Source organism: Prionailurus bengalensis, chromosome C1 (genome assembly GCF_016509475.1).
Source record: "Prionailurus bengalensis isolate Pbe53 chromosome C1, Fcat_Pben_1.1_paternal_pri, whole genome shotgun sequence".
Taxonomy (NCBI): Eukaryota; Metazoa; Chordata; class Mammalia; order Carnivora; family Felidae; genus Prionailurus; species Prionailurus bengalensis.
In genome coordinates this window covers 52,357,831-52,375,595 of record NC_057345.1, presented here as the reverse complement: position 1 = coordinate 52,375,595, position 17,765 = coordinate 52,357,831, and the positions used below count along the sequence as shown (strand labels likewise).

At 34.7% G+C, this 17,765-nt stretch overlaps 1 protein-coding gene across 1 annotated transcript in view; it reads right to left on the bottom strand.

The window, feature by feature from the left end:
• The window catches only part of EFCAB7 (EF-hand calcium binding domain 7), a 46,254-nt gene that overhangs the window by 24,488 nt on the left and 4,001 nt on the right, over positions 1-17,765 (bottom strand). Inside the window, exons 3-6 of the mRNA XM_043575162.1 lie at positions 14,651-14,862; positions 13,925-14,011; positions 13,166-13,361; positions 12,594-12,715 (exon numbers count right to left, since the gene is read on the bottom strand). Coding sequence (XP_043431097.1) covers positions 12,594-12,715; positions 13,166-13,361; positions 13,925-14,011; positions 14,651-14,862 — 617 coding nt within the window. The remainder of the gene's footprint in view (positions 1-12,593; positions 12,716-13,165; positions 13,362-13,924; positions 14,012-14,650; positions 14,863-17,765) is intronic.

Below are 17,765 nucleotides of genomic sequence, written 5' to 3'. Positions count from 1 at the left end.
CACTCTTTGCAGATGACATGATACTCTACGTGGAAAACCCAAAAGACTCCATGAAAAAACTGCTAGAACTGATACATGAAATCAGCAAAGTTGCAGGATATAAACTCAATGTACAGAAATCAGTTGCATTTCTATACACCAGTAATGAAGCAGCAGAAATGCAAATCAAGGAATCGATCCCATTTACAATTGCACCAAAAACCATAAGATACCTAAAAATAACCTAACCAAGAAGGTAAAAGATCCGCATGCTGAAAACTATAGAAAGCTTATGAAAGAAACTGAACACAAAGAAGTGGAAAAACATTCCATGCTCATGGAATGGAAGAACAAATATTGTTAAAATGTCTATACTACCTAAAGAAATCTACATATTCAATGCAATCTCTATCAAAATAACACCAGCATTCTTCACAGAGCTACAACAATTCTATAATTTGTATGAAACCACAAAAGACCCCGAATAGCCAAAGTAATGTTGAAAAAGAAAACCAAAGCAGGAGGCATCACAATTCCAGATTTCAAGCTGTATTACAAAGCTGTAATCATGAAAACACTATGGTACTGGCATAAAAACAGACACATGGATCAGTGGAAGAGAATAGAGAACCTGGAAAGGGACACACAAATGTATGGCCAACTAATCTTCGACAAAACAGGAAAGAATATCCAATGAAAAAACGACAGTCTCTTCAGCAAACAGTGTTGGGAAAACTCGATGGCAACATACAGAAGAATGAACCTGGACCACTTTCTTATACCATACACAAAAATAAACTCAAAATGGATGAAAGACCTAAAAGTAAGATAGGAAATCATCAAAATCCTAGAGGAGAAAACAGGCAACAACCTCTTTGACCTCAGCTGCAGCAATTTTTTGCTCAACACATCTACAAAGGCAAGGAAACTAAAAGCAAAAATGAACTACTGGGACCTCATCAAGATTAAAAGCTTCTGCACTGCAAAGGAAACAATCAACAAAACTAAAAGGCAACCAACGAAATGGGAGAAGATATTTGCAAACGACATATCAGATAAAGGGTTAGTATCCAAAATCTATAAAGAACTTATCAAACTCAATACCCAAAAAACAAATAATCCAGTAAAGAAATGGGATAAAGACATAAACAGACACTTTTCCAAAGAAGACATCCAGATGGCTAAAAGATACATGAAAACATGCTCAGTATCACTCATCATCAGGGAAATACAAATCAAAACCACAATGAGGTACCACCTCACACCTATCAGAATGGCTAAAATTAACTGAGCAAACAACAGATGTAGGATGCAGAGGATGCAGAGAAAAGGGAGCACTTTTCCACTGTTGGTGGGAATGAACACTGGTGCAGTTACTACGGAAAATAGTGTGGAGTTTCCTCAAAATATTAAAAATAGAACTACCCTACAATCCAGCAATTGCACTACCAGGTATTTATAAAAAGGATACAAGAATGCTGATTCGAAGGAGTACATGCACCCCAATGTTTATAGCAGCACTACTGATAATAGCCAAATTATGGAAAGAGCCCAAAGTCCATCAAAGGATGAATAGATAAAGAAGATGTGCTATACATATACAACAGAATATTACTCAGCAATCAAAAAGAATGAAATCTTGCCATTTGCAACAACATGGATGGAACTAGAGTGTATTATGCTAAGTAAAATAAGTCAGTCAAAAGAAAGACAAATATATTATTTTACTCATATGTGTAATTTAAGAAACAAAACAGATGAACATAGAGGAAAGGAAGGAAAAATAAGATAAAAACAGAGAGGGAAGCAAACCACAGAGACTCTTAAATACAGAAAACAAACTGAGGGTTGCTAGAGGGGAGGTGGGTAGATGTGCTAAATGGTGATGCGCATTAAGGAGGGCACCTGTTGGGATGAGCACTGGGTCTAATATGTAAAGTGATGGATCACTAAATTCTACTCCTGAAACCAATACTACACTGTATGTTAACTAACGTGGATTTAAGTAAGCTTAAAAAAAAAAAGAAAAAAAGATTTAGTTGAGGACGATGAAAAGTTCTGGATATGGAGAGTGGTGATGGTTGCAAAACCATATGAATGAATCTAATGAACAGAACCATATACTTAAAAATGGCTAAAATGGCAAAATTTATATTATGTATATTTTACCACAAGAAAAAAAGCCATTTTGCTAAGCAATATTCAAGTTTTTTCAATTTAACTGGTTCTATAATTACCCATTGAGTTTGTATACCATTACTTACTTGTTTCTAAAATGTTAGATATTTATGTCATTTCTAATTTCTCATCAGCATAAATAATACTAAAATGAAGACTACTTTGTCTAAATATTTTTCTTTTCATGAATAATATCCTTCAAAAGATCTTCTAGGCCAAAAGTAAGTATATTTTTTAAAATTCATTTTATTTTTTTTTTAATTTACATCCAAATTAGTTAGCATATAGTGCAACAATGATTTCAGGAGTAGATTCCTTAATGCCCCTTACCCATTTAGCCCATCCCCCCTCCCACAACCCCTCCAGTAACCCTCTGGTCTCCATATTTAAGAGTCTCTTATAGGGGCGCCTGGGTGGCGCAGTCAGTTAAGCTTCCGACTTCAGCCAGGTCACGATCTCGCAGTCCGTGAGTTCGAGCCCCGCATCAGGCTCTGGGCTGATGGCTCGGAGCCTGGAGCCTGTTTCCGATTCTGTGTCTCCCTCTCTCTCTGCCCCTCCCCCGTTCATGCTCTGTCTCTCTCTGTCCCAAAAATAAATAAAAAACGTTGAAAAAAAATTAAAAAAAAAAAGAGTCTTTTATGCTTTTGTCCCCCTCCCTGTTTTTATATTTTGTTTCTCTTCCCTTATGTTCATCTATTTTGTCTCTTAAAGTCCTCGTATGAGTGAAGTCATATGATTTTTGTCTTTCTCTGACTGACTAATTTTGCTTAGCATAATACCCTCCACTTCCATCCACGTAGTTGCAAATGGCAAGATTTCATTCTTTTTGATTGCCGAGTAATACTCTATTTACATATATACCACATCTTCTTTATCCATTCATCCATTGGTGGACATCTGGCCTCTTTCCATAATTTGGCTATGGTTGATAGTGCTGCTATAAACATTGGGGTGCATGTGTCCCTTCAAAACAGCACACCTGTATCCCTTGGATAAATATCTCGTAGTGCAATTACTGGGTCATAGGGTATTTCTATTTTTAATTTTTGAGGAATCTCCATACTATTTTCCAGAGTAGCTGCACCAGCTTGCATTCCCACCAGCAATGCAAAAGAGATCCTCTTTCTCCACATCCTCGCCAACATCTGTTGTTCCCTGAGTTGTTAATGTTAGCCATTCTGACAGGTGTAAGGTGGTATCTCATTGTGGTTTTGATTTGTAATTCCCTGATGATGAGTGATGTTGGGCATTTTTTCATGTGTCGGTTGGCCATCTGGATGTCTTCTTTGGAGGTCTGTTCATGTCTTTTGCCCATTTCTTCACTGGATGATTTGTTTTTTGGGTGTTGAGTTTGATAAGTTCTCTATAGATTTTGGATACTAATCCTTTATCTGATATGTTGTTTGCAAATATCTTTTCCATCAGCTGCCCTTTAGTTTTGCTATTGTTTCCTTCGCTGTACAGAAGCTTTTTATTTTGATTGAGGTTCCAGTAGTTCATTTTTGCTTTTGTTTCCCTTGCCTCCAGAGATGTGTTGAGTAAGAAGTTGCTGCGGCCAAGATTGCTTGCTTTCTCCTCAAGGATTTTGATGGCTTCCTGTCTTACATTTAGGTCTTTCATCCATTTTGAGTTTATTTTTGTGTATCGTGTAAGAAAGGGTCCAGGTTCATTTTTCTGCATGCAGCTGTCCAGTTTTCCCAGCACCACTTGCTGAAGAGACTGTCTTTATTCCATTGGATATTCTTTCCTGCTTTGTCAAAGATTAGTTGGCCATATGTTTGTGGGTCCATTTCTGGGTTTTCTATTCTGTTCCATTGATCTGAGTGTGTGTTCTTGTGCCAATACCATACTGTCTTATGATTACCGCTTTGTAGTGTGGCTTGAAGTCCAGGATTGTGATGCCTCCTGCTTTGGTTTTCTTTTTCAAGATTGCTTTGGCTATTCGGGGTCTTTTCTGGTTCCACACAAAAAAGTAAGCATATTTTTAAGGCAGCATGTGTTTCCATGCTGCTTTGTAAAACAGTGATACCAATTTTACAATACCACCAACAATGTATCATGTAATAATTTTTCCACTACCATAACTTGGTCAGCAGTGTTATCATTAGAAAAACTGTGTGGTGGTGGGGAGTTACTTCTTTTTCTTTTTTAAAAAAATTTTATTTATTTTTGAGACAGAGAGAGACAGAGCATGAATGGGGGAGAGTCAGAGAGAGAGGAAGACACAGAATCTGAAGCAGGCTCCACGCTCTGAGCTGTCTGCACACAGCCCGACGTGGGGCTCGAACTCACAGACCATGAGATCATGACCTGAGCCAAAGTCAGGAGCTCAGCTGAATGAGCCACACAGGCGCCCCAAGGGAATGATTTCTTAAGCAATGTGTGGGTACATAATATTATAGTGTTCCACAATTTTTGTCTATATACAGTATTGCATTGATTTTTGTGTCAATTTATATTAAGGCAATAAAAACAATGTAATAATTAAATGGTACAGTAATAACTTTTGCATCAATTTTAATTTTTCTGATTATTAGCAAGGTTGAACTTTTTCCCATGTGTTTATTATTTTTGTCTCTTTTTGTGGGAACTGCCTATTCATCTATTTTCGTAGCTCTATCATCAACTTGGTATTTTTGTTACATATTTTAATAAATTGTTTTGACTGTTTTAGATATTGACTACACTTTGTAAGTTTTGATGTATTTTCTGTTTCCTTTTATTTTCGTTTTGGTTAGTTTTTAATTTATGTAAGTTTTCCTTTTTTTAAAAATTTTTTTTAACGTTTATTTATTTTTGAGACAGAGAGAGACAGAGCATGAATGGGGGAGGGTCAGAGAGAGAGGGAGACACAGAATCTGAAACAGGCTCCAGGCTCTGAGTGGTCAGCACAGAGCCCGACGCGGGGCTCGAACTCACGGACCGCGAGATCATGACCTGAGCTGAAGTCAGACACTTAGCCGACTGAGCCACCCAGGCGCCCCTAGTTTTCCATTTTTATATTCATCTTTTCTTTGGAGATTTATTCTTAAACTGAATTTCAAGAAATTACCATTATTGCTGAACTATTACTCAACCTTTCAATCATTAATCACATGCACTGTCATACCTTTGGGATATAAAAGATATGTGTATTTTTAATTCTGATAAATTAAAACATGACCTTAAATTATTAGAATTCATCTTTGTAAAGATATTGCTGATGACAGAAACGAGTCGTTATGTATGGCATTTCAACAACATCTCTATGAGGCAATAAGGGATAGATAGATATAAATTAGTCATTTTAATAAACAGATAAACTGAGGTACCCAGAGGTTATACAGAATCAGAATTTCTCAAGGAGTTTGTAGAAATATTAGGTCTAGAGTCTAAGACTTTTGGATCAACATTTCTACCATTAAATCATGTTTCCAAAACAAAATATACTCTGGGTACTAAATTCAAAAATTTTATAACTCGGGGCGCCTGGGTGGCGCAGTCGGTTAAGCGTCCGACTTCAGCCAGGTCACGATCTCGCGGTCCGTGAGTTCGAGCCCCGCGTCGGGCTCTGGGCCGATGGCTCAGAGCCTGGAGCCTGTTTCTGATTCTGTGTTTCCCTCTCTCTCTGCCCCTCCCCCGTTCATGCTCTGTCTCTCTCTGTCCCAAAAAAATAAAATAAAACGTTGAAAAAAAAATTAAAAAAAAAAAATTTTATAACTCAATGAAGTTCAAACTGGGGCTTGAGCCAAAAGTTCAAGTTCAACAATTAATGATGAGTAAGAGTATATACAGATTTTCATTTAGCCTCCTTGTAAATCCCTTGGATGGTAATATATTAAGGACTAACAACAGATGCTGACACTAACTCAAAGCCAGCTGGCCTTAATATAATCAACATGACCTTGGATGGTGACAATTGCTACAGAGAAGAAAGGAAAGACACTCACATGGTATTTAGACAAGCTACACTTTTAGACAGTTTGAGCTAAGATTCTGACATCAAATGGAAAACATGTTTTCCTTTCAATGAACTTTGACTATAGCATTATCAAATGGAACTTCATCTGAAATATTTTATGAATGTTTTTTATAGTCACCCATCTGGAATGGAATGAAATACTCATTTAGAATTATAGAATACTAAAGGTAGAAGAAGTCTGACGAGCAATCCAGTCCAGATTTCCCTTTAGATTGATGAAAAATAAAGGGATATGCTTGTCACAACTTACGCTGACTGCAGAGCCAGAGCTGGACCTACGTCTCCTAGGTCTCCTTACTTTCTCTCCTAACTGCCAGCTATATTCAAAATTCTGTTCTTTTGCACATTTAAATATCTGCCATGATTTTTTCAAAAGCTAGTAATTAAAGGAAGTTCAGGCTTATGAAATCATTACAATAGACTATGAGAAAGCATTGTCATTTGGAATTATCCATATATTGAAATGTTAAGATAAACATAATTATTTGGGTTCCTTATTGAAAAAAATGTACATTTCAGTAGCTGGGAAATTTCTTAAATTTGTATTTAATCATGCGTGTAGCAGCCCCCCCCCCCCCCACCTCTGATAAAAGTGTTTAGGGCCACCTGGATGGCTCAGTCAGTTGGGCATCTGACTCTTGACTTTGGCTCAGGTCATGATCCCAGGAGGAGTGAGGTCAAACCCCGCATTGGGCTCTGTGCTGAGCATGAAGCCTGCTTAAGATTCTCTCTCTCCCTCTCCCTCTGCCCCTTCTTCACACAAGCACACACTCTCTCATCTCTCTCTCTCTTAAAAACAAACCAACCAACAAATAAATAAATTTTTAAAAAGGTGTTTAAACAAATTAAAAACTACAGGCATACCTCAGAGATATTGCAGGTTTGGTTCCAGACCACTGAAATAAAGTGAATATCACAATAAAGCAAGTTGAACAAATTTTTTGGTTTCCCAGTGCATATAAAGTTATGTTTATACTACACTGTAGTCTACTAAGTGTGCAATAGTTACTATGTCTCAAAAACACAATGCACATACCTTAATTAAAAGATACTTTATTGCTAAAAAATGCTAAACATCATTTGAGCTTTTAGCAGGTCATAATTATGGATCACAGATCACCATAACAAATATAATAATAATGAAAAGTTTAAAACACTGCAAGAATTACCAAAATGTGACACAGAGACACAACGTGAGCAAATGCTGTTGAAAAAATGGCAACAACAGGCTTGCCTGACACAGGGTTGCCACAAATCTTCAATTTACAAAAATGCAATTATCTGTGAAGCACAATAAAGTGACATGCAATAAAACGAGGTATGCCTGTAATGCATTTTGCCTGGTACACTGGTAATGAACATAATTTGTAACATTTGGGAAACTCAAAGATGAGAGAATTTTTCCACGTGCTTATTGTATTTCTTGGAGGCAGTGCCACAGTTGACAGGAGATGCCTTTGGCTGGGGAGTGAGTTAACATTATTATCATAAGTCTTTCCTAAATTCCAGTTTTAGAGAAAGTATAGGAAGAGAATTTTTATGTTTCCTTGGAAAGACAGCCAACCTAGATACTACAATACATGGTTAATAAGACTAGAATATGGTGGAACAACAGCTATTACAAAATAGAAGATAAATGTCCACATGATTTATATCAACCAAATTTCAAGGTAATAATCAGATTATTTTGAATACTATATAAATAACATTATAAGGAGAATTTGTAGCTCTCCTGCTTAAAAGAAAGCACTCAAATTCTTAAGATCTGCCAGAGTTGTTAACAACACAGTGCTTATTCAACCTAATTTTTTTTAAAAATAGACTTTCAATCACACAAAGCTTTTTCTCTAGAATCTAGACTAAAATGTTATGAATTAAAAGAAAAAAGTACTGATAAAGTGAATGGCTCATTCAAATAAATCCATTTGAAAGGATTATAGACTAAGGTTGACAGTTTGAGTATTATGAGAAAAATGTAAGGATGTTGAGTTTTTAAAAAAATTTCAGAATGACAGAGTAAGAAATTCCATGTGTGATATAGTTTTCTCAACGATATAAAGCAGAAATAAAATAGTAGCTTGTAATTCTTATACAGGGCATAAGGTGGTGCTAGATTCTACCAATTCAGGTAAATTCATATAAAAAGAAAAAGAACTGTTAATTCATTTGTCATATACAAATTTTACTTATTTTCATTCGCAATGTATAAGGAAATAATGAAAAGCACAAATTAAAAATAGTTCAGTTGAAAATTCTACTATCAGAAAACTTGAATGTATCAGTAAAGTTACATTTTTCTTGGGACACTGTAGAGAACATAATTTGTTCTGACATATAATCCTATATTATTATTAAAGTTTTAGGGGGGGTAGAATTATTAAACAGTAGATCTAGCATAAACTTGGGCACCTGGGTGGCTCAGTCGGTTAAACATCTGACTTCGGCTCAGGTCATGATCTCACGGTTGGTGGGTTTGAGCCCCATGTTGGGCTCTGTGCTGACAGCTTAGAGCCTGGAGCCTGCTTTGGATTCTGTGTCTCCTTCTCTCTGCCCCTCCACTGCTCATGTTCTGTCTCTTTCTCTCAAAAATGAATAAACATTTAAAAAAATTAAAAAAAAAAGATCTAGCATAAATGTAGAAGAGGAACTTATATATCATCATCATCATCACTGTTGTTCTTTAAAGATACCCTATGTCACATACTTATTAGAAAGCTATTTGCTTTTCATTAAGACAGTTTAAAGAGTTAATGAACGTTTTGTTATTAAAGAATTATAAAATGTATATAAAAACAAAAAGTTAAATAGATGATTTATAAAGGAAAAAATTTATATGGATTGCCACCTAATTGACAAGTTGAATTGATCATCATTTTGAAAATATGAGAAACTTTTGTAACAAAATTACTATTTGGAGCCTTCACAAAAATTTAGACAATTAACTTCTACTTTAAGATGTTTGTATTGTTATATACATAGACATATACAAAACAAATATGTTACACAACATATTCATACACAACATATACATATCTTATATAACACATGCGTTTTATACCACACACATACTTAAAACACATTCTAATTGGGAGTCTGGATACAGGAAGTATTACATCTCTGGAGTTTACAACTCATGGTTTGGGCTTTGTCTAATTGTAATCATGACTAGCAATTGAAGCTATTCCTCTTTCAAAGAAAAATTCCTGACATTCTTTGCATATTACAAAACCTAAGCAAGCAGAATTCAGTATTAAAAAAAGAAAAGTGATAAAGTACCTAAAAGTGGTCTATAGGAAAGGTCTTATTTTCCTCCTGTAATTCATGTCCTTTACCAATTGTGTGAATGTACAGTTTAAAATCTGGCTTATGCATACATTTCAACAATTTTCTAACTTCTGAAAAGATCTTTTTCCATCCCAATTCCATAATTCTCCACTCCACATGAAACTGAGGGACCCAAACTTGTTTAAAATAGATTTAAAGTATTTGAAGTAACTTATTCTTCTAGTAACTTATTCTATCAATCTCAAAACAAATTATACAATAACCATATTTATAACAAGTACTTCTCAGAGTTGTTGTAAACTTAAATTTATGAAATTTATTTCAAGAATTCAAAGTAAAATACAAACAAAGAACTGAATCCTGCTGACTAACAGAATTTTTTAAATTCACAGATTTTTTTTTTTAAATCACTTCAGCTCATCTAAGAAATATCAGATAGTAAACAATAGTGGGAAAAATCAAGATCAGAAATAGGATATTAAAAGTCAGGCAAATAATATGAAGGTAATATGAAGGCCTTGAAGTATTTCCAAACACATAAAATTTTATATGAAAGTCACAGAATTTTAAAATTGAAAGTATGCCATCTTCTTTTAATCATTAAATTCTTCTAGTATCTTTTACCTAATTCCCACTTGTCATCAGCACCATTCCCTGCTTTTGATGTCTTAGGTGCAAAATGTAAGTTGTCTTTTGTTACACAATCACTGTGGCCTATAGACTAATTGTAGCATTGTCTGTTAGATCTGTCCCTTTCTTACTATGTTCAGGTACTACCCTAGGCTTAGCTGTCATCACTTTATATCAGGATATCTCTATCAGCCTTTCAGATAATCTCCCTAAATTGAAGTCTTCATACACAACATACAATAGTAGCATAAGTTCTTAAACTATACTTTTGTCACTTCCTACAGTCATCTATTAGTTCTGTAATAGTATTCATTACGCTGTCATTTATTAAAGTGATTACTAGATTCCTGGTACTATGCTATGCACTTAATACATGTGAGATGATTTAAATCTTCTAGGAACACACTAAATATAATTATTCTCAATTTATAGATAAGGAAACTGAGACTCAAAAGGGCTGCTGACTAACTTACCAAGGATCACACAGTTATTATGTGACAAAAACTAAGATTCAAGCACAGGCTTGTTTCTATCCAAAGCTCTTAATTAGCATCTAAAACAGTGCTTGGCACAGAAATACCACTCAATAAATACTTGCTGAATAAATGAATGAATAAATGAAATACGAGGTTATATTACCTTGACATATTGCTAACGGTCCTGTAAATTTTGTGGTTTTTTAATACAACACCTGTATTAAAAAAATTTTTTTTGTAACATTTATTTATTTTTGAGAGACAGAGAAACACAGAGCATGAGAGGAGGGGCAGAGAGAGAGGAAGACACAGAATCTGAAGCAGGCTCCAGGCTCTGAGCTGTCAGCAAAGAACCGGACACGGGTCTTGAACCCACCAACTGCGAGATCCTGACCTGAGCCGAGGTCGGCGCTCAACCAACTGAGCCACCCAGGCACCCAACACCTGTATTTTATACTAAGCAAAATGGCTGGTATATATTACCATTTCAGTAAATATTTGTTGAGTTGAACTACATTAAGAAATGGTATTGGGGTGCCTGGGTGGCTCAGTTCATTGAACGTCTGACTTGGCTCTGGTCATGATCTCAGAGTTCGGTGAATTCGAGCCCTGCATCGGGCTCTGTGCCAACAGCTCAGAGCCTGGAGCCTGCTTCAGATTCTGTGTCTCCCTCTCTCTCTCTCCCTCCCCTGCTCACTCGCTCTCTATCTCTCTCTCAAAAATAAACATTAAAAAAAAAGAAATTGTATTGGTGGTGCGCATGGGTGGCTCAGTCGGATGTGTCTGACTCTTGATTTCAGGTTACAATCTCACAGTTTGTGAGCTGGAACCCTTGCATCTATCACTATCAGCACAGAGCCTACTTGGGATTCTCTCTTCCTCTTTCTCTGCCCCTCGCCTACTAGTTGTCTCTCTCTCTCTCTCCCAAAATAAATAAATAAACATTGAGAAAGAAAGAAAGAAAGAAAGAAAGAAAGAAAGAAAGAAAGAAAAGAAAACAAAGAAGGAAGGAAAGAAAGAAAGAAATTGTATTGGTAAGGGCCCAATTAACAGGAGCATAACACTGAGAAAAAGTCTTATTATGGTTTTAATATAATCCATATTAATATTTTTCTCTATATATACTGGCTAAAATTATTTACACTTTTGAATTAGATAAACCACAATTATTTAACTAAGTTAATTTTATGAGCTTTTAATTTAGTTGCAAAATAGAGAAAGCTACCATTGGTAGAAAATAATATTGTTGGAACACTAAATATTGTGTGTGAACATGTTGGACATGCACACCAAATTGCTTAGGGTGTAGAGATTCCTAAACAGTCTGAACAAAATTCCTTGGAGATAATGTTTTAAAATTTTAATATAGAACAAATGTCACTCTCTAGCAATTTAAAGATATAAGGGACTTCAGAGTTCAATAACAAATACAGAGTTGTTATTTGAAACAAAAATGTAGCCCTTGAGAACAATCAGTTCAGTTTTCTAACAGCAGTTATAGTATGTGGTCATAACCATTTTTCCCTCTTTTACAGAGGTCTCTAGGTACACATTTTTAATGTATCCTAGCAGTTTCCAGTTAATGTTTTATATTTCTGTAGCTATTATTTTCTGTTGAAAGAAAACTAGTAAAGGTTGAGTCTAAAAAGGGAAAACAAAGGAAGAAGATCAATATTAACACTCCACAAATATTGACTTAGCAAGGTGACTTTGTTGTCTCTCTCTCATAGGAATTGATATTGAATGAATGATGTATTTATAGGAAATACCTATGGAAAACATGTTAAACAAAACCAAAAAATTGCTATGCAAAGTTCATAATCAGACAATCAATTCATCAAGTTCAAAAATTGAAAAGACATGACTTTCAAATTGAAGATCTTTTAATAATATTCTTATTCATCATTTTTACTTTAAAATCATTAAAACTGGCTTATTGGTAGAAATACTGTAATCCACAGAAAAATCTCAAAGAATTACTTCACAAACTTTATTGGTTCTCTGTAGACACCAAATAGTTATTAATAAACCTAATGTCAAATATTTGCAGAAAAAGTCTTACCTATTAATTTAAAATACTATACCTTTATTGAATTTGGCTCGGTTAACTTTGAGTTTCTGTTACTATTAGCACCCATGGTAATTGTGAAGGAAATAGACGTTTTGAACTTTCTAGTTGTTGCCAGTGAAGAACTCCTGGTATCACCTGTAATAAGTAAGAGTTAATTACTTGGTCTCACATTATCAAAAGTCATCAACAGGAAGTCTGTTTCTAAACATAGTGTAGCATAAAAGGCATAAGTATTAATTTCCTTCTTTTTTTCCTTCCTATTGAAATAAAGTCAGAAGTTTCATATTTATCAGGCTTTAGTGGTCCCTAATGTAGGTTCTATTAATAAGATTCTTTATTTCAATATGTCAGTCACTCTTTACTCTGAAATTTTAGTTTTAATAAAATATAATGAGCATAGCCAAATCAAGTTCCATAATAAAATTTTACTTCAATAGATTTTTACATCTGAGAGAGTCTAGAAACACTAGCTAACAAAAAGTTGGATTCTCATTTATCATTGTTAAGCTAAGATAGAAAGAAAAACTTATCTGATTATGACCCTTCATTCTTATTCAAGAAATCTTTAGTATCAAAAGTAAATACCTTTATTTGAGAATGTTTCCTGCTCAGTTTTTCTTATGATTCTAGGTGATGGTTTTGGTACTGATGATGGGTCCCTTTCAGGAGGTTCTTCAACGTGGTTTCCAAACTGTTGACGTCTGAGTTTACTGTCAACTTCCAGTTTTTCTACAGTAGTTTTGAGACATTGCTCATTGGTTGTCACATATAATTTACAAAACTACAGGAAACAAAAAAGTAGTCCAATGGGTAAAACCTTCAATCATACATTTGGGAGAAGGCAAATGCACATTAGTAGGCAAGGGATAGACTGATAGATGGAATATATTTCCTATTGAACTAGGTTACTCATTTTATTTTCTTGAATCAGATTGACCACTCTCAAGTGACCTAGTGAAATGTAGCCATGATTCAATGAGGAGGTCATACTCTGAGTGAAAATAAAATGTTACACAAAGAGAAGTGATTTATTATTTTTTTATAAGACATGTGTAGACTTGAGTTTGTTCTAAATAATTTTTATGATTCTTCCACCCCAGAAACGGCATATTTCTGAGAAGAGTCTCTATGTTTGAGTGCATATCTGTAATGTGTGAGCACATGCATGTATTTTACCTTGCTTATTTCTAATGTAGTCATCGGGTTGCAATACTCTTCAGATTAAATGTCAAGTACACTTTGTACACAACATATCAAATACATCATTGCCAATATCAAAAAGATGTGCCCTTTAAAAATTCTTCTACACAGTACACAAATTTACATTAGCATGAACTTACGTACCTTGATGTAATCAAATTTGCCATCAGCATTTACATCTGCCAAACTTGTTACAGCATTTACTTCTTCTCGAGTCATCTTCTCCCCTCTCTGAGAAAACAAGATTTATTTTAAAGCAACATGACTATCACTTTGTTATGCGAGGGACAGGAGGAGAGTGAAAATTTATTTTAATCTTTTCTACAAGTCAACTTGAATATATGGTTTCATTATAAACCTCAGAATGAGTATTATGTCAAGCAATAATGAAATTCATCTAAATTAAAATTTCACAATTTTATCAAATTTTGTAAAAGTATCAATTTCAGTTTACTAAATTTCAACAATATATATTATAGATCCAGTAATAATACTATCACTGAATTTAGAGTAATGATAATTCTCCCGTGATACCAATAATCAAAATGGATTCCCAATCCCATTTATACTTTGTTTCTCTTTTATTTATCACATATGAACCTATTCCTAAATTACAAAAAGTTCTGAGCAGCAAATAATTGCAAAGGCACACAAGGGGACTGCAACATGGGTTCAATTTTATACTTTATGTTTTATTTACAGAGCACTTTTCATCCAGAAGGATCCTTAAGTACTTTATAAACAACCTATATGTGATTCACTTCACCTGCCAATGAAATAGCTATTTTTAATGTGGCCTTGGTAGCCAAAGTTAGATTCCAAATAGTTTGGCCAGCAATGCATATTACAAAACTATTTCACAAATCTTACCTTTGTTAGAAGTTTATAAAGATCAGCGTGCAAAATACAGCCATCATCATTTACATCTAATTGCTTAAATGATTTTAGTAGTTCTGCTTTTGAAGTAGGTTTTTCCTTCCTTAAAATTATACAAAAATCATCAAAATTCAGTTTGGCAGTTTGAGGAGTCCAATACTTATTAATGGTCTTTTGGGATGGATTTCTTCCTGCATGCTGTAGAGCTGCCCAATTAAACAAGTGTTATTATAGTAACATTTGGAATTGGTACCTAAGTATATATTTTTTAAAATCATTATACACTACACTATTATACACAAGTACACATACACCTTTGGGGTTGATAATCTAGTGATATCAATGTATGCCTGACTTATAAAAATGAAAAAAACACATATGGTATCATTTAATGCCAGAATTAAACTCATTTTTCCTATTCTGACAGTTGGTTCTCAACCTACATAGTTTAACTAACTGAAAACATCGATTTACTTTGTAAAAGTGCCTGGAGGAAAAAAAAAAAAGATTAAAGACAACCATCCACTTATTTTGAGGACATAAGAATAACCACAAAAAGTATAAATTATTACTTTTTCTGGCCCAACAAATACCTTAATGAAATGAGGAAATCATTAATCTGAGAAAACTATTGTCAACAAGGCATGTATCTATCTAAAATGTTCATCACTACTAAACATTAGGGCTTCAAGAACATTAGTTGTTAATCATTAATCAAGTCACAAATGTCAAATATATACACAAAAAGTATCTATTTACAGTTATAGCCTTGCTAAAGATCAAGAATGTCAACATACTTAAAAAAAAATTTTTTTTTAACATTTATTTACTATTGAGAGACAGAGAGACACAGAGCATGAGCAGGGGAGGGATAGAGAGAGGGGGAGACACAGGATCTGATGCAGGCTTCGGGCTCTGAGCTGTTAGCACAGAGCCCGACACGGGGCTCGAACTCACAAAGTGTGAGATCATGACCTGAGCTGAAGTCAGTCACCCAACCAAGTGAGCCACCCAGGCGCCCCAAGAATGTCAACATACTTTGAGAGAAGTATGCATTATAGAGACGCAATGGTCAAATCACTTGATTTTTAACCAGAATTTTTACAAACAGTCCTTTAACTGGTTATTTTACAGACATTCTTGTTTTAAAAGGTATGCTCTTATATCTATGAAAGCAACAAATTACAATGTGAGAAAGGCTTTTGTATTTGCATATGCCATACACATTAAAACATAATGGCTTTAAACAATTGTACTTTGTACAGTTTAAAAGCAGCAAATGGGTAATTTGCACATAAACAAATCTCTGCATATTAAGACCTAACACTATCTAAAATGAACCCATGGTAAGTTTCCTAAACACTAGAGAAGGAATTAATAGAATTTTAAAACGTATAACTGTCTTGAATTGTGCTACAACTTCTATTATAAAACCTTATATTGGATACTTCTAACAATCATAGGTGAAATTTCACAAGATCTTGCATTACACTTAGCACTATAAAAAATGATAATCTGGGGGCTCCTAAGTGGCTCAGTCGATTGAGTGTCCAACTTCAGCTCAGGTCATGATCTCGTAGTTTGTGAATTTGAGCCCACATCAGGCTCACTGGTGTCAGCGCAGAGCCCACTTTGGATCCTCTGTACCCCTTGCTCTGCCTCTCCCCTGCCTGCATGCTCTCTCTTAAAAATAAACATTAAAAAAATGATAATCTGGATGGTCTACAATTTAATGAAAAAGGACTAATACATATAAAATAATTTAACTAAAAAAAAATCTGCAAGGAAATAAAAACCAGATCAGGGCAGTAAATATAGACATTTATGAGTCCCTTATTTTGAACATTCATTGTGCATGAGCATAATACAGGGTTTTGTTTTTTTCAGAGATTCAAACTTCTTGGTTCCTAAGGTTTATAATACAACTAGGAAGTCCACACCTGAAGGGTAAAATTGCTACCTGTGGTTATGATTCACAGTTAGTAACATATTAGAAGTCCACAGACTAAGAGAAATGTTCCCATCCTCCAGATTATGACAGTGAATCATACCTAGATAATTTAAACTTTGAGACAGAAATGGAAACAAGATCATCATCCAGGGTGACTTGTAGAGTTAACAGAAGTTGCAGCTGTAGGCACCTATCTGGCTTAGTGGGATGAACATCCCACTCTTGATTTCAGCTCAGCTCATAATCTCACAGCTGTAGGATTAAGATTTACATCAGGCTCCATGCTAAGAGTGGGGCCTGCTTGGGATTCTCTCCCTTTCTCTCTCTCTGCCCCTTCCCTACTTGCATGCACACTTCTCAAGTATTTTGCCTAGCATAAAAACAGGCCATTTTATAACTCATCTATAAAGAGAGTCAGGAAAAAGGTACATGTGTTTTAGGATTCCATCCCCAGCCAATGTCCACCCTTTAAAAGGTAAGACTATAAACAGGACCTAAATGAAGTTGTGATTTGAAGTCAAAAGTCCATGTGAAAGAAAATGTTGGGGTGCTTGAGTGGCTCAGTGGGTAAAGGATGCAACTCTTGATCTCAAGGAGTTGGAGCCCCACTGTGGGAGTAGAGAATACTTGAGAGAAAGAAAAAGAAAGAAAGAAAGAAAGAAAGAAAGAAAGAAAGAAAGAAAGAAAGAAAGAAAGAAAGAAAGAAAGAAAAAGAAAGAAAGAGAGAAAATGTTATTTTCTGTACAACTTTGGGAAAACAGGTGTGTAACTCTTTGCCTCAAGTGGCAGGTCAGCACACACTTGTTGCTATCTTCAATAACAAAATGGTTTTTTGATGTACTATTAATTACAAAAAAAAAAACTTTCTCAGAATAAAATTAATTATGCCTAAACATGCACTCAGTAAGTAGATATTCTCATATCTAAGAAATAGGTATAATTTAGTAGTTACTAATCTAATTTACTTTCTAAGTTTAGAATTAGTTGGAGCCCATTACTATGTCTGATAGCAATAAGAACACGTAAAACTGTAAATGTTTAAAGGTTAACACCAAAATACCGATCTTTTGCCAGAGTTTACTTTAAGCTGTGACATGAATCTATAATACCTATATTATTTATAAGTTGGGGGAAAAAGGAACTCTATAGCTCTGGCAA